At 34.8% G+C, this 26858-nt stretch overlaps 1 protein-coding gene across 1 annotated transcript; it reads right to left on the reverse strand.

Moving 5' to 3' along the window:
- Positions 1 to 25475, reverse strand: Txl (Thioredoxin-like). Its single transcript, XM_081736355.1, has 6 exons — positions 25195 to 25475; positions 23048 to 23204; positions 14169 to 14279; positions 13391 to 13516; positions 8939 to 9099; positions 1 to 520 (listed from the first exon to the last, which is right to left on the reverse strand). The coding sequence occupies exons 1-6, from the start codon at positions 25290 to 25292 to the stop codon at positions 310 to 312; spliced, it is 864 nt and encodes a 287-aa protein (XP_081592481.1). The 5' UTR covers positions 25293 to 25475; the 3' UTR covers positions 1 to 309.
- Between the last annotated feature and the right edge of the window lie 1383 nt (positions 25476 to 26858).

Consider the following 26858-nt stretch of genomic DNA (forward strand, 5'->3'; position numbering starts at 1 on the left):
TCAAATTTACTACTTTACTTGCATCTGTATTATATGTTTAAGTAACAAAAACAGATCACTCACTGATAATGTTAAATTACACGCTTAAGTCTGTCCATGAGAATCAGCCAGTTGGTAAGTTCATATAAATTAACTGAAGTATTGCATAAAGAGAACTTATGGAAGTTCTCGTTACAAGTTGATCGAAGATTGAGTAATAATAAAAAAAAATCAAGCTTCTTTTTCCAATAATACAATTTTACTTCCATGTAACATGTGAGATATTGTTTCAATATTAATGGTTAATTTTCCCTTCCTAAAACTTTTAAATTAATGACTTTCTCCTTTCTTTCCTGCAACTCGTTTAAATTTTTCCATATTTGTTGTTGATATTGGCGATCCAATAATGGCCAAGTGTTCTATTCTGGTTGTCTCTGTTCCTTCCTGATTATCCTTTATAAACAATTGAACATTTTGGACATTCTGAAATTTTACGTAGCGTAAATTGATTGGAGAGCCATCCAACTCCTTTTGAGTCAACCTAAAAACAAAATCAAACAAAAATCAACAATTTGTACCAACGACAGTTAATTTATTGCTACCAAAAATACATAAATAATATAATTTGCTTTAGTTGCTACACGATATCAAATTTTTTTTAAAAAAATCCTTGTCTTACTGCACTGCTTTACGTATTACATATCCTTGCGTCACCTTCTCAGTAAAAAAGAATCAATCCCTTGTACAGAAATAAGATGTATCTTGATAAATTACAGTACAGCTTATGAAACACGAGATTGATAATGACACCGAACTTGCTCCACAGGTTTTTATTCGAGACATTATGTTCCCAGTACGATGACCGTGTGCACAGAAAGCGCTAGCCAACAAAGGAAGAAGATTTCTGACTAAATGAATGGCTTAACAAGAAACATTTATGCTATGAATGTTTTAACCTAAAAGTGTATTGTCTACATGTGTAATCACTGCATATGATGTTATTTTCTTACTTCCCACGAATATTCTACATTACAGCTATGTCAACGATTAATATAAAAAAAAAAAAAAAAATTAAAAGGCTAGTATACTACTCCCATTTTCTATTCAATATCTATGTTCAATATAATTAGCTGAAATATCGTGTTATGTAACATGCTTCATTTCATTTAGTTTTGCTATGGAATCTAGCTGAAGTTAATGAACGAAGAGTTCGAATAGCTGAAATATCGTGTTATGTAACATGCTTCATTTCATTTAGTTTTGCTATGGAATCTAGCTGAAGTTAATGAACGAAGAGTTCGAAACGGCAAGTGTTATAGATTTTTTTTTTCCCGTTCCATGCTCTCTCCCATAGTTTATCTTTTTCATTTATTATAAGATACTTCCTGTATGAAGACGTGGAATATCACGGTGGGTTCATCATGATCCTCCAGATTAAGCAGGCCTATGAATTGGAACGACTGCTAATTCTATTCATTCGGTACAATGTCGGTTGTATTTCTTAAAAACACAATGGAGAGACAATGTAACATCGTACTCAAGCTGGACAGTTACGTGAGTTGCGATATATGAAATTACATTGAAATCCCATTGAAAACAATGACGTTATTATAGATAGGATAGCAGAGATAACGAGAGATGCTATACTAAAATGGTTTCACAGATTAAATGATATGGTCCTTTTTAGAACTTCAATGCAGCAATGAATTCTGTCTTTAAAAATATATATCTGAGCGTATTCTTTAAATACTTGTTGCTTCACGTTAAAGTTGAAGTATTTCAACAATTGTTTATTTATTCATTTGTTTCAACAACTCTTTATAAGTATCATTAAAAAAAATAATCTTCTGCATAGAATTGCCAAGATGATAAAATGAATGAATTTTTTTTTTTTGAGTTTTACGTCCCAGGGATATGCCGGTTAGGCTAAAGGAGTTGGTGATTATGAGAAGTGAATAAAATAGTGGAATGAAGAAAGTGGGAGGAAACGAAAGAACCCCGAGAAAACCCACGAGCACGGTGTTTGTCCATGACAAGGCTCACATGGCGCGAACTGGGATCGAACCAGGGACCCCAAGCACCGGAGGTGAACGCTCTACCACTGAGCCACCGCGCCCCCCTTTCAAGATGATAATATATTGTATTGATTATTTCGAACTCAAATGACATGAAGATGGAGTGAAGGTGAAATTAAGACGGAAACAAGTAAGAATTCAACACTTACAACAGTGACAAACACATACAATACAGACTTTGCCAGACATCTTTCTTCACTTCCTTATACCTTTCTAGATTTTTGTTTCTGTGCTACGAAAAATTTGTAGTTAAGTGACACTCCCAATTAGTAAATTTGAAAGTCCTGCTCCCTAAGGGCTAGTAGCAACACTGGACACAAACCATGTTTACGGAACTGACCGCTTGTTGGCGGACCATCACTTCATTTACCTGAGTAGAATCACGCATGCCTGTTATCTTTTCATGATTCTGGCCCTTTTTTTTTTTATGTGACAGCGTATTTATTTGTTCTTATTTTACACTGTTAGACTGGATATTATGCCTTAATAAATGTACACTACTCTTTCCTCTTCTTTCGTAAATATAATTGTACGGACAATTGAAAATGTTGTACCGATGCCTTTCCTTGTTATACATTAAATCGAGAGATGAATGGATATAAAAATGTAACTTTATCTTGTCCTATGTAGTTATAAAAATTGGTCGTTAACTAGTGGGACGAATACAAGCTACGAGTTTCCGAAAATTTAGTTTTGAAAAAAAAAAAGAAAAAAAGAAAAAGAAACGTTCAGAGCAAAAATGGAACAGAAGGAATATGAAAGGTTACATTATATAGAACTGAGAGTAGATACGTATCACCGTAAAACTGCACGTAAGATGAGAAGGACATGTGTTTCGCATAGGAAAAGTGTAGGGTGTATAAAATTTTAATTGACAAAAATAAGGACTTAGATCTTTGATTAGACTAATAAGATAAGAAGATATATAAACCCAGATTTCATACAGGTAGGTACTAACAATCTCTGATGGATTGAAATGGAACAAGAAATAATCCAGGATTTTGTTTTTGCGACAAACCTTTTGAGGTTCCCAAGCCGGGGAACGACTGAGCTAGTCAGTCGGAAATAAGGTTTAGGAATACTGACTAATATTTTTACAATTGTCATACGAGATCAGCACCTTTTCTGATACATCTAGCTGGTAGAGTGCTTACATCTGGTGCTCTGCTTCGATTTCAGGCCATATGAGTTTGTGGTGAACAATATCGTGTCCATAAGTTCTCTCGTTTCCTCCCACATGGAAGTTTCTGTGTTAATTCAGCATCAAAGCAATTGAGAAGTCACTTAAATTAAGAAATAATGGGGACGGAAGTTTATGGATGATAAATGCTCTCGAAGAAACGAAGGTGAAAGAATCCGTGAAACGAAGGTAAAACAAAATGCAAAACCACAAGAACGCAATTTCCACCACAAGTTCATGTAGCTTGGGGTCGAATTAAGCATATACGCATCAGTCACTACACCACTGTACTTTTCCTCATCATTTTCCCAACTTTTCTATTCTTAGTTTAGTTTTAAAAAAATATAAATACATGTATCATTATCAAATCAACAGGAAAATAGAATTACAGCTAATTTTATGAACAAAATAATCATGACATTATTTGATTATTTTCTATTTTTTAAATTTGAAATACCAGGATATTTGAACTCTCATTACCTTTTAGGCTTATTACAAATTCTTTTACACATTTATCTAAACAAATCTCTAGTTTTTATAATCTTTGAAAACCTTGGTCAATGTGAATTTTATGTAATAAATAGATGTTACGTGTTTTAAGAATGTGAGTGTTTTGAAATTATTTATTGGTAACATTTACTGTTAGAATATTACGAATGTGATTTTTATGTTAATTTAAACTTTAAATGAACTCACGGCATTGTGTGAACGCCAATGAACTTCCATACAATTACAGATTTCTTTTTAAATTTTCTCTTCATGTTTATGTGCGCAGCACCATTGGCGTCATGCTATAGCGTGATAGTCCCTTAAGAGCGATTTCAAATGTACAACCCGACCACGTACATCTATGTCACGTAACTCGCAGGTGCACTGTGATTTGTCAACTGTGAGAGTGCACGAGCTGCTGCCTGAGTTCCTCCGTCACTTGCACCGCAGTAGGATTAAGGTTCTGAGTAACAATACACTTTAATGCTCGGAGGGACCTGTCATGTTTTTTTCTGAATACTGTTCTCCTTTGCCGATGTGGTTTTGGCGTGAGTTTTCTAGACCGTCACCACCGTGGACATTGTCCCTCGCGACATACCCACACTTGCACCACATGATCGAGCGCCAACAATTAATTTAGAAATTAGAAAGATTGTCTATTTTCCACTATCACGGCCTCCTCAGCTCACTGCACACTGCCGTTCTACTGTATCTTACACAGCATAAAGTTTGCCATAACATATACCAAGCATTAGTCTAGCGCTGCGGCTGCCTGCTGACCGCTGCTAACCAAGACATACGACGTGTTTCCAACTCCAAAGTTTCCATTATTCTTATAACCATTTGTAGGTATTCCAAGTTCGCAAATAACTTCGCAGACCCTGGTTACATATAGTATGTCGAGGTACGAACTATGCAAATTCGCAAATGGGGTGAAATACGTTTCCCTGTAAACAAGATAACTTTTTACCTGTAACAGCTAGGGGGCTCAAATTTGGTATATAAGTATCTAAGATCGATACCGAGATCCAAAAGCAGAACCAGCCATTTAGGGTCACTCTCAAGGGCAAAAGGTCAAATTATTGAAAAATTTTCTAAAATCTATATAGAAAGAGACCTATACGTTACAGGGACCTTAAAAAGTAAGTAAGCAGATGACGCACATTTACCTGCACAAAATACAAACACCCATAGGTCACATTGAAGAGTAGGAAAGTTATTCTACAACATTGGTGCTTGAAAAGTTTTTTTCCTTTTTATTTTATTTATTTATTTATTTAGTGTCAGATATTAATAACGGTTTAAAATAACATAAAGATAACGGATTATTTTTAAGTTAACAAATATTATATACATTCACTAAGGAGTATGAGAGCATCACGCTAACAGTTGTATCGTACCACTACAAATTTTTGTCATTATTTGGAGATGATACTGATACACACAGTGGCGTATTTACGATTTTATTTCGGGGGGACCTTTGCTAAATTTATTCGTGGGAATGTGAAAATTCTGCAAGATATTTCATTTACTTTAAAATAGTAAATAAAATTTTGGCGGGCTTAAAAAGTTGCGAAAAGGATACAATATATCCCACAGTCTATTGCGTTATATTGCCGTCTATGTTTGTATAAGAGCTCACTGAGTTGAGAGACAGGTACTCCCGGTCTTGCTTTGTGATACAATTTGTGAATGAGTTGCTTCAATCTTTCGATGAGTGTGTTATCTGCCATACCATATGAGTCGATTATTCCAACTCTATCATGTCGTTGATCCCAAAAACCTAAATAAAAGTGTTCATCATCGTCATAAGGGAAGAAGATCAACTGTGACTGGAGCATCCTTTCATCACAATATTGATGTATGTTACCGTACTCGAATGTCGAAATATTGTACAGCTTCACCAGCAAAAAACATCGTCAAAGATTGAATAAATATTGTATTGCAGAGTAAAAACGGTCGGCCAATTATTTGAATGTCGGTTATCGTTTATGTATCCGCTCAACATATAAAAATAAATATCTATTACAGAAGTTGACACGTCCCGGATTGGAACCAGGAAAGGTAAAACCTCTGAAATTGAAGGAGCCACTCTTACGTCATCATAAAAGATGAATTATCTGGCAGCTGTGAGGATTGAGTCGTATTGGGCTGTTGTCCGGCGTTCTGTGCGGGCGTCGAATTATTCTAGATAAAGAGTAGAAATCTTGTACTAATTTATGTGTTTCGGCTTTATATTCATTACTAATATCCATTTTTTTAAATAGAAGTTCTTATGTCTATATTTTCCTCAATCAGTTTAAAACTCTTTTACGGAAAAAAAAATGAAATGAAATCTTTAAGTTTTACGTCCCACGTTTATGCCGGTTAGGCTAAAGGAGACGGTGATTATGAGAAATGAATTAAATGGTGGAATGAAGAATGTGGGAGGAAACGGGACAACCCCGAGAAAACTCACGAGCACGGTGTTTGTCCACCACAAAGTCCACACGACGCGAGCTGGGATCGAACCAGGGACCCCAAGCACCGGAGATGAATGCTCTACCACTGAGCCACCGCGCCCCCAACTCTTTTACGGGTCGTAGTTCATGATTTGTCTGTATTTTTCTTGTTTTTGAGGGTGTTTGTCTCGATGTTTGCACCAGAACTCATATCTATCAGTCAGATATCAGGGATTAAAAATCCTAAACTTTCTTCATATTTCCAACACTGTAGAAGTGAAGGTGTATATATATATATATATATATATATATTTCATCGGAGTTCAGTGAACATTGAGTCGAACATGATCTCGGATAATGTTTTGTATCTACTTATCGCAACATATGTTAATTCCAGGCTAGCTTCTCTGTTACCAATGTCTATTACAGCTCTGTCAAGTATGATGACCTTGTGCTTTGTGGATTTGGCAGCGTAACCTGGCTGTAGAGGAATCTGGGTGTGTGAGAATGATACACCATTATCTTCCCAATTCTTAGTAACAGGTAGCACAGGTACTGATTTCTAATGTTCGTTCAAAGTCGGTCCTTTATAGTTATCAAAGCAAACCATGACAACTAATGGCTGATGTGCAGGAGGACCTTCTTTAAATTTATAAACAATCGCTGTTACAGTACCTACTGATCCATTAACGAAACCACCATCCACCCATAAATTTGTTCGTAACATGACACGGGTAGTTTCTTCCAGACATTTGTTTTGTGGGGCACTGCCCCCCTTAGCTCTGGGAATGCCCCCTCCCGGATAAGACCACAATAATACGTCTACAATATTATAATAAATAAAATAGTACCAGCAGTGCGTCCCCTGGAATATTAAGCGTGCCCCTCTCACGGTTCCTGAAAGAAGCACTGGACATGAGTACCGAGAGAGAGCTCCAGTTTCTGGTAGAAGCACCCGGTTTTTTCTTCCATTGATCTTCACTGCTGAATGACCCGTTTATTTCGAATAAGAAGATTTTGGTTTAATTAGATATATTTAAGGAGTTTATGATTTGATTTAATCTGATTGGTAGTATAGTGGTTATATATTTAATGCTAATTGAGAAATTCCAATTACTATACATTTATTTGATCAAAAATGATTACTTAACAAAACAAAACAATTAAATAGCAAGACAAACTGTGGCAGATATATTAACCATTAACATTGATTAAGTAAGTGCACTTATTTTGTCCGCTGTCTCAAAGACATTAATCTAAATATTAAAACAAGCATTTTAATCTGATTATTAAAACAATTTTATGAAATTACAAAGATCTGAATGATCTGATCTTTGGAAGGCCTGTTAGGAGACCTCCATGAGAATATGTAAAATACATTCTCAAAGCAAGACAAATTTAATTATAGAAAAAATATTAAGTTACATACAAAGTTCTGAAGTGAGTGAATTCTCATTTCTCGTAGACATTAAAAATTTACTTTAGCAAGTAGTCCTTCCCGTCTTCTTTCATACTGACTCTTAATTTTGGGAAGAGTATATATATATATATATATATATATATATATATATATATATATATATATATATATATATATATATATATATATATATATCTTTGTACAATACTTCCACTGGTTTGAAATACATAAACAACTCGGACGTCACACATCCTTATGGACTTTTGAAGTTGTTATGCATTTGAAAGTTTCTATATTTTTACAATAAACCATGTTTGTAGGTCTTTTAGTTCCTGTACACTCATGTACAAAAGTTTTCAATACTTAAACGATACAATAAAAAATTTTAATATTCCATAGATACAGAAAACGTTTTTAACCTTAGTTAACACACATTGGTAGCTTCAATCAGTGAAACGGATTTACCGAGTTCACTCGTCCTGTGCTGAGCATATGGTTTTATGCTTTCAAGTGAGAATGAGGAAAATTTAATTGATGTGACTATCTTTCATTTTTACGTGTTTCATTTTTTAAAATGTGATTATTTTTTAAAACTACACTCATACCTCCTCCTGCTATGATTTTAATGGGGTTTAAATCTATCATAGCGACCTCGCCATCCTCGTTCCACGATCGCCTAGTTTTAGAAGAGCTAATTTTTGTAAGCTGCAAAAAACTTTTTTATATTGATCGGTGGTTTTAAGAACGGATTCAAATTGTATTTCTGAAGAAGGAAAAGAAGTTTCAGTTTATGTCAGATTTTTGAGAATTGTAGAATACATGCCCACAGTACATGGGTACTCCAACTACTAGTAACTTCATGTTTAGAGAGTTCTTCTGTGGTAGTAGCTAAAACTTTGTTATTCTCGTAATGTATTAATTTCATAATAATTGCATTCATAATACTTGCCAATGAGAAACTAAACGGCGTGACAAACATCTTGGCATTTGAAGGCGGCGCTCCAAGTTCCCTTTAAATGCTACTAGCAAATGAGAGGCCAGCGATATTGCCACGTTTATTTTGTACACATCCACGTCTATCCCCTGTCACCTGATCGCGCTGTAGTTTGTCTGCTTAGCCATAGCGACACCCCTTTACCATTTGGCAACGTCGCATCAGAGCTTGCGTTTTATTCCTGTAGCTGAAATGCCAAGATATTTGTCACAGGCTTTATATACGGCCTGCACATTTTGCAGGAAGAATCAATCCATTATATGCAGCAGATTGTTCTACTAATTACTATAATGACTAACACTTTTACCTTTCATTCTTTACATTATGAATTCACGATCATAGGATACACATAATACTTACTCCAATTCTTGAACTGGTGTTGATGAATCTGCTTGGTCGAAGTCCAAAGTTCGAGGTTGATTGATAAATATTTTCATAGTTTTCGGACCTTTATCACTTGGCGCTTTCACCTTTAGAGAGTGTATTTTTACGGACTGGGAAAACGCCAGAGAAATAATAAGCTGAAAAAAAGTCATAGAAAGAAAACAATTACAATAAAAAGAATTTTAAATGTACATAAATCGACATACATGCATTTATATTTTCTATAATTTAATATATGAAATGTAACGTAATCAATGATTCACTTTACTCGTGCTACCTGGTGTCACACTTACAACCAAATTACGCAATAAGCATGTTCAATAATTTACTTGGAAGTTATTTTGTTCTTCAATATTTTGAGTAGTTTTGTTAAACTTCATTACTGAAGAACAGACGATTATATTTATATTGATGTGTAAGTTATAAAATTTAATCATTCAATACCGTACCGTAATTGTAAAAGCAATCTTCGGGTAAGTTTTCGTTTAGTTTCAATAAATACATACAATGACGATGTTCAAGTATTTACATACAAAGGAATATTAACGAGTGTATACAATTTAATTTATACGCAAAAGATGACATGGCGAGGAATCAACTGACTGAATTCAACTGAGGACGGATTCAGACTGCAATAGGTAGTGAATACATACGTAGTCCTAAGCTGTTGTAACCTAATAAAATAAATAAATAAATAATACCTGAGTCCATCATTTCAGCGAGCGTTTAGATGGGTATGATGCGAGAAGTAGCCTAGAAGATTCTACGACGAGTAACTACCCACTAAGATCCCCGACACTGTAGATCAGTTGTTCGTGAGTTCCAATATGGATAACCTTGTTCACTGACAACATCTCGCCTTGACCTTTTCTTAATTGAATACATTACAAAACATGTGAAACTAAAAACGGGAAAACTAGATATACTTCAGGCAACAGTGCGAGGGGCCATATTGCTTGTAGTGGAAACAAATATATATATATATATATATATAATTTTCTTACATTTTTAGTTTAGGGAAGGCTATACAGGAGACGGATGATTAGTGTAAGTGAATGATTGCGAAGTTATTTCTGTTTGTGTTCTCCCTCCAAGAATCGAGCGTAGGGCTATGTGCACCAAAGGCACACGCGCTAATCACTAAACAAACAGGGAGGACAACTACGAAAACACGAACATGGTAATTCTTAATGATACATCATGGTTCTGAGATTATGTTATTCAAGCATCACGTAGGCAACGTATCTCATTACAACTTTTTGACGGGGGCCAACAAAGACCCTATTCCAGAAACGATTAATAGAGGTTACAATATCTTCGGGAACATATCATAACTACATTCGAAAAATCTGTCGTACATTATTTATATTGATGTCTATGACAATGTAATATGTGGCTTCTTGCACCAAATTACTGGACGGCGATGGTGTTCTAGATAGTGAGAACACGTTGAGTCGAGCCCGGCTACCAAATATACCGATCTTTAATCCTTAGACGACTGAATACTTGCCCATCAAATTTCATTCAGATCCGGCCAGTAGTTACCGAGTCTGTTCTTGGCCGAGCACGGCTACCAAATATAGCGACTTTTATTCCTTTGACGATCAGCTACTTGACCACCGAATTTCGTTCAGATCTGGACAATAGTGTCCGGGAAATATCATATACAAGGCAAGCTGAGACGTGCCACCAATTATAGTATTTTTAATTCATTTTGCCATGCGCTATTTGTCCACCAATTTGGTTCACATCTAGCCAGTAGTTAACGAGAAATAAAGAAATGTATACAAGGTGAGATGACCGAGCCTGTCTATGGCCAGCCAGCAAATAAGCAATCTTTATTTCTTAGACTGTGGTTACTTGCCCACCAAATTTCGTTCAGATCTGGCCAATAGTTACCAAGAAATAAAGTAGTACATGTAACTCGTGTCGAACCGAGCCGAACCTGTCCAAATCTGCTCACCAAACAAATACATCACTTTTTATTATTATTATTATTATTATTATTATTATTATTATTATTATTATTATTAATTTGGCCATACTCTATTTGTCCGCCAAATTTGGTTCAGATCTAGCCAGTAGTTAACGAGAAATAATAATAATAAAAAACAACATACAAGGCGAGTCGAAACCAAGCCTGTCCCTGGCCAGCCACTAAATATTATCTTTATTTCTTAGACCATGGGATACTTGCCTACCGACTTTCGTCCAGATCCGGAAAGTAATTATCGAGAAATAAAATACCACATACACACACAAAGATACACCTAGAGTAGAACTACAAGTTCCCATATGCTTACGCCGGGAGCTAATAACGAACGTTAAATATGTTCCCTTGTGGATAAGCTTATGCAAAGATACAGATAGGTTGTTATGTTCCAAGAGTGCCATCCGAAGTTTTCTTTTTGAGTTTTACGAGCACTCATCTCACAAGAAGTCGATTGGCAAAGGCTTACAGGTCGGCTTCAATCACTGTGATACTGACGTGCATCTCTTGGCACAAAGTTAAGGGTACTCATACATTCTAACACAAGCTTTTTTTTCCTATTTTTTAAAAAATCACTAACCGCACATCAAATTACAAAATTAGTATCTTAATATGGGTAAAATACTAAAGTATATCACATTGTATATATTTATAATATTTTCTGTCAACAGTCGCTATGTGTGTTGCCACTATAAGAAAAATATCCTCGTAGTAATGAACTAGAAGAAACAATTCTCCACCTTTTCTATCTTTGGTCCAACATTTTTCTTTAATTACCCTTATTTAATATTGAAAGTAAACAAATGCCCCTTATAAGCTTATTCTCGATGTATCAAACTTCCTGATTCGCTATTAAAAGTTTACCCTAATTCTAATGATAATATGTCGTTCATACTGTAAACAAAAATATTGGGCCGTATCCGTCATGACTAATTACATTCCGCAAAGTTAAATAAAAAGCTAATACTTGCTAAAACATCACCTATATCAATGTTAACGAAAACAACCTTACTGGAACTGCCAAGTAAGTAGCATCTATTATGAAAATTTTTGAGGAAGCATGCAGTGTTTTGTACATGAAACTGCCTGTAAAAGCCTGTCAGATTTTGACAGGTATTATACAGGCGCCTGTTTCGGCAGGCACATTGTCTTCAGGTGATATGCATGTCGAAAAAGTATTAAACTTCTGTTGGAAATGTTGCACGGAAACACGCGTTGTACAGAGCCTGTACATTAAAATGAGAACATGCAATGTACACGTAGTCACTCATATGCAAGTAAATGGAGGGAATATGTGCATGTAAAGTACCTTGAATGGATTGTTGATAACATTCGCAATACAGTAAGAATGAAAAGTACAAGGAAGGTGCCTGTTTATCAACATGTAATATACATGTGTGACATTCGCATTACATGTAAATATCATGTATTAGCGTATAGCATGGAAAACGCATGATGTAGAACATGTTATTTTACATTTACCATTTTCGTGTACATGCGAAGTGTGTAACTCCCGTACGTGCAATGTACAGGTGAACGGGAACATGCAATAATTATGATTGCCAATAAATGTATTAAACAGATACGTGTGGTGATCAAGGTGGATTGGAGCTAAACATTCACGTTATAGGCATAGGAGACATGCAATATTCAGGCACAAGTCTCCAGTTCGACATTCGTTATGCAAGGTCCTGACACATGTATAATGCATGGGATTACAACTGAATACATTGCCTGTATTATCTCCGTATACATGCGAAGTGTGAACCCACCTATATGCAATGTACAGGCAATGTGCAAGTAAACGGAAAATGCAATCATCATGATTGCCAATAAATGGGTTAAACTGGTGCATGCCATGAACAAGGTTGATTGGAGTGAATCATTTATGTTACAGGTGTAGGAAACATGTAATATTCAGGCACCAAGTCTCCAGTTTGTCACGCACATATGCAAGATCCTGACACATGTATACTACTTAATGCGATGTACTTTACATGTATATTCCGCTAACACGCCCATTAATTCGCTTACATCTGTATTTCACATGTATTTAACATGTCAATTACATTCTTATCAAATGAAAAGCAGCTGTCGTCAGATCCTCATGAGGTAACGTATATGTCAACTACATGAAATATACCGGTTACGTACATGTCTTTCCACTCTCTACATGTTGTTTACAGGCATTTTTCATGTTGCAAGGTTGCAACCCTATCAACATGAAAACTACCTGTTTCCATGAAATGAACATGCAATGATCGTGAAAAAAATCGATACCTGTCTCATGCGTTTAAAAGTGTACAGGCGCCTGTAAAAATATGCCTGTTTATGCATGTTTCACAGGCGCCTGTAAACCACGTGTATTTTCTGTCTGGGATATTATTCCTAAAAAACACCAAGAAGTTACATTTTCCAAATCTCCGTACACTGCTTACCTGCTCATCACAATCTGATTCAAGGTATGAACTATTTGTGCTGCTAAGGCAATGTGTTAATGGATGCTCATCCGATTCATTCAAGCACTCCATTTGCTGTTTAAGTAGGAAAGTAGACAAATCCATCTAAAAAAAATAATAATAATAACTTTAAAAGATCGTCACAGAAAATAATATAGAAACATTAACAGTAGAATATTTTCAACCTATCAACAACTTCTGACGAGTAGAAGCAATATTTTATAACAACAATTATGAAAAACTATTTCCCGCATCTAATACACATTTTGCTAGATCTGTTTACAAGATATATAATTAACACTCATCTGTGAATATTTTATTACTTAAGTTAATACTCCTATAACAGTTAATTTTACCTTGAGGTAGTAACTAATTAGAAGTAACAGACTAATGCAAATGCTAAATATATGTGAGCTAATGACGTCTTCATTAAACTCCCAGTAAACATCAATATGTAAGTTAACAAAGAAAACTACTTAGCAAATACATTAATCAAACCTATAAAGATGAAGATATTAGTTCACGAAAAAGAATCCTTGAAAATATTATTGTAACTGACATCATCTGCACATTCAATGCCAAACACAGCACCACTATGTGCTCCAAAAATAACATAGGTAATAAATTGATTCTTACAATCGAAAACAGTGTATTTATTTTATAAAAGGCAGGAAATAAAGAATTTAAACAAGATGCTAGTCTCAAATAGTACATTATCTATATTTCATAAAAGAAACTCAAAGACTAAAATACATACGTGGCCTTGTACACCACTGTCTCCATCGTCCCCTTCATCGCTTCCATAGTACTGTTGGATTTTAGCTTCTAAACTATTCGGGTCCGCTCCTTGAATTCTATCGATTTTTACCTGTAAAAAAGAATCTGTAAGTCAGACTAAATGACATAAACAAATAAATAAAAAAAACTCACGTCCTCTTACGATGACCAATAACTGTCAAAGGGTAGACATCCTCGATCCTTTTCGCACTTACCTCTCCCTCGAATTAATAATAAATCATCGTGAATTGAAATTTACGAACTGACAATTATTATTTTTAGTGTAAACCAGGATGATATTATATAATTTACGATTCACTTGTTCCCGCGTTTCATTCAACCAAGTAAATATATAAATAATAATAATAATAATAATAATATGTATTTAGATAGTAGTCATGACTATGAATACACTGTAGGGTCGCCCCACGCAGCATAGTAGCTAACGCTCTCGCCTTTGGTATGAGTGGTCCTGAGTTCGATTCTCGGTGGGGACACTCAGTCGAAAAAGTGTAAAAGCATTTTCAGGTTAACAATCCAGAGCGAGGTTTTCCTCATTCCCTCCAGGCAAATGCCAGGATGGTACCCAACATACAGGTCCCAGACCGCTTCTTTCCTTCCATACTACTTTCTTCCCTTCGTCGGATATTGCGATCGCTGAGGAACGTCATCCCTCATACGTGACGAGCTAGCATGGCCATAGATGCCGAAATCCCAGAAATCTAATTCCTAATACACTGTAGGAACAGACATTTACTTTTCATGACTCGAAACTCAGCAAATGCAGTGAAACGGGGGAGGGGGGAACTAAGAACAGAAACCCCAAATCACCCAAACTATGGCAATTACTGATCACTTGTACTGGGATACTGTTAACTCACTTTACAGTCCAAACTTGGCTTCAAATAATATACTATTACTAGTTCCCTGAAGGAACATTCTGGAGGATAAAAGTTCCATACAGATTTAACCACGTGATGGGGGGGGGGGAAGGGTTAACATTCAGAAGCAACTAACAGAATTTTATGCTACCGAAGTACAGAGGCTTGTAACTAAATAGAGAAATGTGTTGCTGTAACAGAACACAACGTTAAAAAAAAAAGAAAAAGAAAAGAAAAAAAGTTTAGGACATTTCTCAGCCTATAAATTAAATCAGTCCAGATATTTACTGCACGCCTCTAGTATAATGGAATTTCTGCAACATTATATAAACAATTATTCATATGATAGTCATCCTCTTGTGGTTTCCACATACACTAGCATGGTTACGAGCCCATATCTTTTTGCTTATAAAAAATAGTAAAAGGAACTATTAATATCCACATTTTGCTGTAATATTAGTAATAATATCAGGTAATATAAAAAGTAGTAAAACCTTTCGTGCATGAGATAGCGTTAAAGCATCGAACCTCAAGGTACGGATCAGCCTAACGTCATTTGACAGCTGACAGTTGAAGCTAGTAGGTATGGACAAATCGTTGGAACTTTTAAAATCAGTTGTACGATATTCCAGCGTGTAGATGAGTGGACTTGCCGAAAAACTGTGCTATTTCGAAAAACGCGCAAACGCTGCGCAAGCCCCTAAAAGAACTTGTACTGTTTATGGGCAAGATACGTTATCCATCACCAAATAGTGTTAAACTATTTGGAGAAAGCTGGCTAAAAAAAAAAAAAAAAAAAAAAAAAAAAAAAAAAAAAAAAAAAAAAAACTGGACACTTGGGTGTCACATGACCTGACTCAAAAACAGTTACTCGATCGAACTTCTATTTTCGAGTCTGTACTAAAACGTAACGAATTTCAGCCATTTCTGAAGATGATCATCGTGAGTGATGAAAAATAGATAATATACAACAACAATGTGAGATAAAGATTGTGGTCGAAGCAAGAAGAAGCTCCACAGTTTGTGGCAAAGCCTACACTAACATCCAAGAAAAAAATGTGCGTTTAGTGAAATTTGAAGGGCGTCGTACATCAGGAACCACTGCCGCCGGACAGAACGATAGGCTTGGACCTGTACTGTCGACAATTAGCGTGAGTACACGTAGCAATTCAAAAGAAACGGCCGGAACTGGCCAACGGAAAGGATGTTGTATACCACGCTTACAACGCCCGACCGCATACATCTTTCACGACCCGCCAGAAATAGAGAGAACTAGTTGGGAGGTTTTAATAATCCACCGTATAGCCCGGACCTGGCAGCGTCAGACTATAATTTGTTTCGGTCTCTGCAGAACTCTCTCAATGGTATTAAATTAGTTTCGAAAGAAACTGCATGTAACAATTTCTTGACAAGGAATCAAGGTAGTTCTACACCGACGCGATTGCCATGTTGACGGAAAAAATGGCAGGTCAATGAACAAATTAGTATATATATGGTTTTATAATGTTATTATCAAACAGGGTTTGAAAAAACCCGGGTTTTTTTGAAAAAGCCCAACCCACCTGGGCCCATGTGGGTTTTTTCGGGTATTTTCGGGTTTAATTGGGTTTTTTCGAAATATTTCAATGTTTTTGGGGTAAAAGTGTTAAAATGTGATTTATATTTCAAGATTATCATTGTCACAACAATTTTCTATTCACTGCAGTTTTGAAAAAACGGCCGCCATTTTGAAATTTTACGTTGCATCGCTGCCAAAGTACATACAGCTAATTTAGAGTATCTCATGCTTCTACTCTAAACATGTCAACTTAAAAGACCAAAAATTACACTTCGTAGCTCGGATATCCGCTATTTTGAAAAAAGAATGGCCGCCATTTTGAAATTTTACGTTGGTATGCCGCCAAAATCTATACAGGAAATTTAGTGTGTCTCGTGCTTGTACCCTGAAATTTAAACTTAAAAGACCGAAAGTGATACCCTGCAGTATGTGTGTACAGGCAGACGAACGAACAAATGTAGATCGAATCATCGCAGGAGCCTCAGTGACGTCGCCAAATATGAACTCCAAATATATTAATTTAAAACGAAGATATATAATTCGTCTTTTACAAAATAAGTGTTTCAAAATGTCTTATACGACATAAATATTTTCAAGTGTAAAATAAATAGTTTTATTGTTGGAGTCATGGGCGGCAACTAGAGGGGCAAAGGAGGCAGTTGCCTCCCACTTTTTTGAAATTACCCATTAATGTATATAGTTTCATTTGGAAATATAAAGTTTTGAATGTATTATTGGTTCATAGAATAAAACGGGTGCCATAAAATATTTGTCGTTCCATGAGTACGCATTGGTTGTCTTCCCGTGGAATTAAGAAAAGCTACAGGAATTGCGTTTGAACTGCTACTTAAAATGGCCCAAAAATTAACCTATTGGAGCGCCACAATTCGAGCGGACTTTGAGCAGTCAGCCGCTCTGGAACTAATTGAGATAACATTTCGCAAGGAAAGAAGTCCTTCACAAGTTATTCTTTAATTGCACAAAAATCGACAGTTCCTAAAATGTATTTTCTTCTTTTTAATAATAAGGAATATTTTGATTTGCTTTTTTTCAGTTTAATATCCTGTTCAGCGTCGAAGTTATATGAGATGTGGACTTAATGATCAACGGGGAGTCAGAACCATCTGAGCTCCCCCCGGGAATCGAGCCCGGGTCTCTCACGTCAAAGGCGTATACGCTAACCGCTTAGCCACGAATGAGCTCAGTAAGGAATATTAATTTTGCAGTGTAATATACGAGTTTAGGTTTAGGGGTGTACATATACAGTTTTGTGTATACAATTAAATTTAGTGAATTCAGCATAATTCTAGGTTTTAGGATTATTTTGTATAACTGAAATGTGGAGGACTAAGTATTGCTGAGTTTTGATATATTCCAAGAAAGTGAAAACTGTATTTATTGGCAGCGAACATGTTTCGGGAAGCTGCAAAAGTATTTCTTTAAATGTCGTAGCATATGCTTGTAGTATTCACTGTCATCCTAAGAGTAATAACACATATAATAGCATGCGTGGAATTAAAAATACAAGTTGTTCACTAATTTCAGTTTCAATATAACTTTTGCAAAACAAGCCTCATTTTTAATTACTATGATTGATTAATATTATCCTTTCTATTTATATTTTGCAAATTTGTTATTAATAGGCCCCCAATCTGATCACACAATTTTCCAGACAGATATTCATGAACAAGGAATCGAATCTCTTCTTACAGCTTCGCTGCTTAAGAGTACAAATGGGTAGTACCTACTTGCGTTGCTCTTGTCAGTTTACTTAATAAAATATGAAGCACGATATACGGTACTTTAACTGAAAAAGACAGTATCCTAATAGTTATACAACCTTTCGTCAAAGTGTTACAAGCAACCAGAAAAACTAACATTGATATAAAATATTCAGATCAGGTTTTGCCCCCCCCCCCCCCTCCACACACACACTTTTAACGTCCAACCGCCGCCACTGGTTGGAGTTCACTTCCGATACTTTGTGCGTTCAATTACGGGAATTTCCCGAGCACTTGTTGCAAGGCGGCTCTTTCCAGAAAATTAATTGAAAACAATTAACACAGACATAATTCATATATTTTATAAGTAAATGTTACAAAATGTCTTAAATGAAATTCAAAATATATCAGCGTAAAATAGTGTTATTGTTGAATCACTCAGTTGCGACGCTTTGTGCGTTGAATTGCGGGAATTTCCCGAGCACTTCTTTCGCGACGTTTTTTTTTTTTTTTTCTTTCTTCGAAAATGCAGCTTTTTCTTGGTGTACGTCGAAACTTTCACTAGTAAGGAAGTTTGAATTCAGCATTTGAAATAATAAGAGTTACCTACTCTTCGAAACTCCGAGCTTTAATCTTCTTAAATTTGACAAGAATTTTCACACTATTGCTGCTGTTGATTCTACAGGATGCTTATTTGAAAAGTAGCGAGAAATAACTGAACTAAACTCTTGTTCTTGGAAAACCAAATTTTACTGAAGAATACTTGTGTTACCATCAAAGGTAATAAAACAATCATACTAATAGCTTTACTAATGCACTACATATTTACTGGTAGTACCGGCACGTATGGCCTTAAACCCGATGAGGTATAACGTCCCTCGGCGTCGCCGAATCAGCGAGCACACTTTTCACGGAAAGTATTTTCTAAAATATAAAATTGCATATCTTACTTCAAACAGGCTATAAGCATAATCTATACATTAATTTGTTTTATAATTACTTCAAACTAAGGTTATTTTTAATTTTTAAAATTCATTCGCTGCATTCAGATGTTTATAAAAGTCTTATGTTGTTGTATACCTTAATGTGAAAGCATCTAATTCGGCCAGGAAAGTCCAAAATCCGATAAAAATCACTTTTAATGTAATCACCTTAGTTGTTCTAACAATATACTAACAAAAAGCTCAAAAACCCAGGTGGGTTTTTTCAGGTGGGTCAAACCCGAAAAAACCCGGTGGGTTTTTTCGGGCTGGGCCCACTTGGGCAAACCCTGTTATCAAATCACAATATTTCTGAACATATTCTTAATTTTTATCTCCAAAACGTTCAATACATTTTAGACAACCCGATAATGGCAATAATAATAATAATAATAATAATAAACACTACACAAATCGAAACATATTGTAACTATTGTGTAGCATTTTTCAGTTATATATTCACCGATCTAGGGTCGTCTGTTTTCAGAAACTACCTATAAGAATCTTAACATGTGTTATTAATCGGCAGTTACTTGGTTTTTGTATATACATCAGTTACACAATTCTACACAGGGTCGAAAAAATCATTTTTGTTGTTTTTTTCATTTAAATCACTAGTAGTTGATTTTTTTTTAAACGGTAAAATATAATTGTTCATTTTTGTTATTTTATGTTTGATAAGTTACGGAGGTTTTAGTTTTATTTTTAGTTAGACTAAAAACCAAATTGGGGATGTCTCGATATTTATGGTGTGTTTTCTGAAAGGTGTTTTTCATGCGTGACAATTAGTCAGGACTAGTACATCACTGTTCTCTTAACTTGTAACAGTGGGTGGTTACCTTGATCTCGGGAGTTCAAATCTGAATGATTGAACGAAAGAAACACAACACAGTTTTTTTTTTTTTTTTATCCGAATTCCAACTGCAAACGAGAAAGGATTTAATGCAAAGTGCAAGGTATGTGGCTCAGAAATGCAAGACCTTGTTATTCAGCTGAAGAAACATTTAGAAGTGTGAAAAGCAGAAGACTTAGTAGAAGGTTCTAGGGGTGACGAGTGTGAGATTAAAAATTGGCCAGTTTTGTTTAATGTACAAGAAGAAACGATCAAAAATAGATAAAACGATACAAAAGAGAGTGAAAAATGTAAATATTAAAAGAAATGTAGGACATGTGGTCCAAACTCTCAAGCCGAGTTCTGTTGCATTGGACAGAATTTAAAGAAATGAAACAACAACTGACGCTGTAGGAATATGGAAGTGTCTAAAAGACGCACTCCAAGACTAGGAAATAGAAAATAAATACGAAAACAGGTATACGGAAGCATTAACGCCTCCCTGTTTCTTGGACCACCTTCTCGATCCGAAACAGCGAAAATTCAAGAAGCCAATTATGTAGGTGTTTAGAAAAATTTGCACTGCACAGCAGAGTGAGTATATAGCCTATTCTATATTTTTGTCTATAAAATGAATAATTTTTTTACACTCTTCTACTTTTAGTATATCGTAATAAATATCAGTATCTTTTATATAATGTTAATTAGTGTCGTTTTATATAATGGCATGTGTTCATATTTCTTGTACGCACTTACATCTACCTATTGAAGAGGAATAATCACTAGATGTATTGTATAGGCAAATATTTAATTTTATTTTGTTACACATCACTATCTTTCGCTTAAAAACTGTAAATGTATTCAACGTAAACTTGTATATCAAGTTATTTACACTGAGTATGACCAACATAATACAACATTATGTAAGATGGTTTAGTAGTAGTAGAAAGTAGTTTAGCATACGGCGTAGACACTGCCATAAACGAACAGCTTGTAGTTTCTAATCAAATATGCCATTTCTTAAAAATATATTTTTCAATGTTTTTATTAATAATCTTGCAATTATGGTAAAAAAAAAAAAAATGTATGTGATATATACATATTAGCAAGCATGGTATGTAAAATTCTGAATTGAAAATTGTGAATACTGAATTTTAAATTATTCATTGTCAGTGACAATGAATTCTACATTGGCAGAATTCTTGGCCCAGGAATTTTAATTTTAAAAAAGTTTAAACTTGCATTCTACCTGATCTTAAAATATATCAGCTACGAACTAGTAAACGGAACAGCAATGGCGAGGTTGGCTAAATATTAATATAGATTCCTTATATGGATCGTCTGACAGCTATCTACTAATAAGGAAACAAACACGATTAGTGATTACAATTCGTCACATTATTTAATGATCAATAATATGGCATTCCAAGAAGTACGGAAATCTGATCTTAATAGCTCAGTATGTATCTTACTTGAATCATAAACTAACTTTCATCATTACACATAAACCAAGTAATCTAATAAGAACATTCCTTCTGATTATCCTATTAACTGGCATCACTGCCGCTATACAGTACGGATTAAGATACGAATTTTCGAATTAAATTTGATTAGTTTCAGAATGCTCAAAAGTACTGCATTTTGTTTCAGTTTAAGGAAAAATAAATTTGATTTAAAACATTGATTTTTTTTAAAAAAATCATGTGATTTAAATCAAACAACCCTGATTCTACACAACCATCTATTTGGGAAATTACTTTCAATGTTATTCCGCAGTTTATTGATTTCGTTCTTTATTACTATTATCACGATATTTGTTGAGTTGCTCATTTGTTCTTGAAATATTCTCTGCAGACTACTATTTCAAAAGATTAATCTTGAAGATAATAACCATCCTTTTATCCAGGTAGTTCTTATCCTATCTTTGCGAGTAATTCTTAGCATACATCTCTCAGTGCTTCGTTCTGAAGTTTACAAACGATGGATGATTTGGTGAATATTTTATTTTGTTAGGTCTACCTCTCCTATCCGTACATCAAAATGGACAGAATACATTCATTGAACATTTTCACTTAGACAAATTGACATTTCACATTTAAAATGAAGCTGTTTCTTCCGAATACACAACAGTCTAGCTTAATACGTCTATCTGTTAATATCTTCTTTAATGCGGCCATCCGTACACACCTTTTGCCTAGGGCACACAACTCAGACAATAAATAAATTCTGGTCGAAAAATTGGAAGCCGAGCATTAGAAGAAGCAGTACTTTTTACTTCTCTGTTTTTATTATATTAATGAATTTAGGGGGAAAAAATTAAAATTTATTTTAAAAAAACTTATAAAGAGGACCACAACGTAGTTGATTTTACCCTTCAAAATTTATGCAACGAGAGAAGACTAAAGAAGCCAATCGAATATATTCGTAAAGAAAAAATCCTGCTTGTGGTGAGTATGAGTACTTTTTCTACTTACAATTTTTTTTTTATTTTTTACCGAAATAAAAACACATTTCTGTGAATGTTTCCAAAAAATCAGCGACAGAAGAGCATTTGCGCAGTTTATTATGACACAACCTCTCAACACTGGAATATAGCTATATATCGCATAGCAGATGAAAATCTCAAACTTTACGGGTATTAACACTTAACTGTCACACTGCTAACCATGTATTCTTACTTTTGATCGTTTCGTGAAGAGGAAACAGGCTAATTAACTCCACAATCAATCGAAGTATTTCTGATTGGGTAGTACGTTTTTTCTTCTTCTTTTTGTTTATTGTATATACTAATCTTACCAATAATTTTACTTGAAGGACGATGAATTTTAAGGCATTATTATTATTATTATTAAAAATAATAAATTGAGTACAATATGAATACACTAACCTTATTCCTGAAGAAAATAAACGTTGGCATAGCCGTAACGCCTTGGGCAGCGGCAGTATCTTGGCATTGATCCACATCAACTTTCAGAAATACAGCTCTTGGGTACTTCCGTGAAAGCTCCTCAAATACTGGAGCAATTCGTTGGCATGGTCCACACCTATTAATTATGCACTATATGAATATTACAATATTCATGTAAAGATTTTAGAAGTAGTTTATATGATTTAGGGATATCACCTATCTAGTTCTGGTTCCAACTTAAAACTTGATACAAAAGTACAATAAATACTACAGATGAATCGTACAAAACTGCTTAATTCATTTTAGATATGGATAATATAATACTAATTAACAATAGATTATTTTATTTTTTAATAGTTGTTGAAATCAAGACTATTGGATATTAGGAAAATATTAAACTAAATTTGATTTTCTAAAAGATGTTTGAAAATATAAGACGGTTACAGAAATTTGGAAATCTTACAGATGGAATGCAACATGTAATGAAAAACAGTAATATGTAAAATAGACGTTCGCATAGTCGAAACACCCTGCGCCGCGGCAGTACCTTGACACTGATCTCTAAATCAACTTTCAGAAATATAGCTTTGAAAGTTTGGCAATGATACGAATTTCAATAGCACTTGTCATGGTTTCATACTAGTAACGCTCCTCTTGTAAACATAAAATACAAGTTCTGTACACTGTGCAGAAATATACAGCCGGTGGAAAATAGCGTCTAATAGAATCACCTTTCATATACACTTACTTATTTTATCCCTAGTAAAGCACATGTATTGAGTTTACACTAGTAACCCTGCACTTGTAAACCTAAAACATATTTGCATTACTTTTGAATTTAACTCTGTCGCCTGCAGAAATTAGTTCCTTATAAACACTATTTTTTTCATGCAAAGTAATGAATTTTAACTGTAAATCTTCCAAAATGTGGCGTGCCAGAACTCTACCAGCACACAGAATTAAATTACTATTCCCTTAGTGCAACTCATTTCTCCTGTAAACGAAATATTTTTTGTTGCTCAATCACTGCTAAACCCTAATCGTTTTCACTACCTTCGCATACCCACCGTTGCTAATAGAAAACGAATTATAATTTTTCAATAATTAATTTGAGTGCTGTGCCAATACTTGATCTGCACTTATTTTTCACCTACCGGTACTTCTGGTCCCCTTCATCTAAGCATACCCCTTATTCTCTTCGTTTGTGAATATTCACTTGCGAACTTCCTTGTCAACATATGTTAAGATTGTAATACAAACACTTGGTGAAAGCAAATAAATCAAGCAATTGTTTCGGTGCAGGTTGAACATACGGATCCACAGACTTTATAACTTTCAGAGGAAATTTCTAATAATATTTTAATCAAGTAGTGTATAAATAATGAAAATATGGTGTGTTCTGTGAGATGCACATGTAGCCTATATGAAAATACATAAATGATAGTCGAACCTGGTATGCACGTATTTGCCCATAAGATGAATAGTGAAGGGTAAACAAAATTCTAAAATTTACTGAATATATTAGTAATAATACTGTAATAGACCAATATTTGATTAATCAAAGTACGTTGTGTCGTTATGCCCGACACAGAACCATTGAAATGTTGGTAAAATTTATGAAGTTGTTGCAAATCGTCAACAGGAAAGAGTGGTAAGATGTGGAGAACAGTAAATGCTATTTTCCTTTTCTTTCAGGTTTGTAAATGAAAGTGCAAAAGAACGGATCAATTACATATTTTTGTATCATGAGTAGTGGTTTACACAACTCTCGTTTGCACGTGCGCCCACCATCGCTGATGCGCCTACTCCCTACAGACGAACCTTTCACTGCGCTGCTGCCCTGTTCAGATAGCATTCGTGCCTTTTAGTGACCACCTAGCAAAGGTTGGTTGGTGGTTTGCCGAAGAACTCCACCAGAGAATGCAAGTGCGGACCTCAAAACTGGTTGCTGAAGATACAAAAAGTGAATGCAGACAGAAAGAAGTAGGCCCCTATAATGTATTTATGTATGCAACCCGTATAATCAATCTGCACGTTTGTCTCTTCTATTCTTGAAAATGTAATTAACTTTTCAGTACAATAATAAGAACTAAAATTTTTACACCAGTAGAACTTAGTGAACTCACCAAACCGCTGTAAAATCAACTACCACTAATTTTGTTCCCGCAGCAGACAATTCGACGTGAAACTGTGCATCATCAGGAATAACACGAACAGCACACATTATGAACTGTCTTAAAACTATTATGTATAATGCACTGTATAAGATGCACTTAGGATTAAGATTCAAAAATATAAAGAATATTAAAACTTTTAAAATGAATTAAATTAACTAATACTGGCCGTTCTCTCTAGTAGACTGATGTAACAATGACACGAACACGAAGAAAAACAAATGACAAGCAACATTTTCCTAGAACAGGGTTGGACGCTCCAGTTCATTTCAATACAGCTTTAATATGGAATACTACTATCTTTTAAATAACTTATATTCGATGCAGGGGAGTAGCTTAAGCTTTCTATAGGTATTCAAGGCATTAAAAGTGCCAGTCTTTTCAATGATTGTGGAAATAACGCAATACAAACCATGCAGAAATGTGAAATGTATTCCTGCTGTTCCTATTAACCAAAACGCAGGTTTTGCGTAGTACTGACGCAAACCGTTACAGAATATTTCCTTCAGAGTTGCTAGTCATGGTAAAAATAACAAAGATAAAATGATAGTTTTGAGCTTATTCACGCGAATATAGGTATATACAATGTAAAAATGATTCTCCAACAAATTATTACAATAGGAAAAATAAAATGTCAAAACCAGGGGGAAAATGGTAAATTTTCGTGAGTAGTTTATTTTTCACTATACTAAGGGTGTTTCTTCCAGGAAAACAAAGGGTTATACCGGGAAATAATGTTCCAGAGTAGCCCCTCTCATTTTGATTTTTCTCTCCTCGACAAAATTGTCTAGAAGTAAGCATGCACATTTGTACAGCGGTGGACACTTCTAAATGGTACAGCCATATGGAGATTTACGGCTAAGGTGTACCATTAGAAGTGTCCACCGCTGTACATAGGGAGACGAGACACTGGAACTTATATACAATATAAAGAAATATAAATATATATGGAGTAAACATGAATAAAAAAAGTGATATACAAATAAGTAATTCTTTAACTTGAAACGCAAAGTCATAAATTCTGGTTATTTGTGTCATAATATGTACTTTTACTATTCATTTAATTAACTTACTTCATTTCTCATTGTCTGCTTTAGCACAAGAGTCACAATTTAGGGATGTATTATTCGAAATAATAATAATAATAATAATAATAATAATAATAATAATAATAATAATAATAATAATAATAATAATAATAATAATAATAATAATAAAAATAATAATAATAGAGGCAGCATTTTGTAACTGCAACGTACAATCTACAATTTACTTTGTGATAATAGATATATCACAATTTACGTGACAGAAGAGAATCAAAAGGTTAATACACAAGACATATCGAGTGACAGCTAAACGGCGCCTCAAGTCTGTGACCCTACTAGGGTGAATTTGAAACGAAAACATAAACCAGGTAGAGCGCTGCGCTCATCTGTCGACCGTTCCCGGGTTAAAAAACGCATGAGGGACAGAAGCAAGGATAGCATCATCCACTGACGACTCCAAGGTTAAATATTCATGGAATCTTTTGTCCATGACCTTTAACAATATCTTCCCTAGTGTGGGCACAGAAACCGGTTTTTCGGTTTTCGGTTTTTAGAAAAAACGAAACCGGG

This window comes from Thermobia domestica, chromosome 13, assembly GCF_964235325.1.
Source record: "Thermobia domestica chromosome 13, izTheDome1.hap1.1, whole genome shotgun sequence".
NCBI lineage: Eukaryota > Metazoa > Arthropoda > Insecta > Zygentoma > Lepismatidae > Thermobia > Thermobia domestica.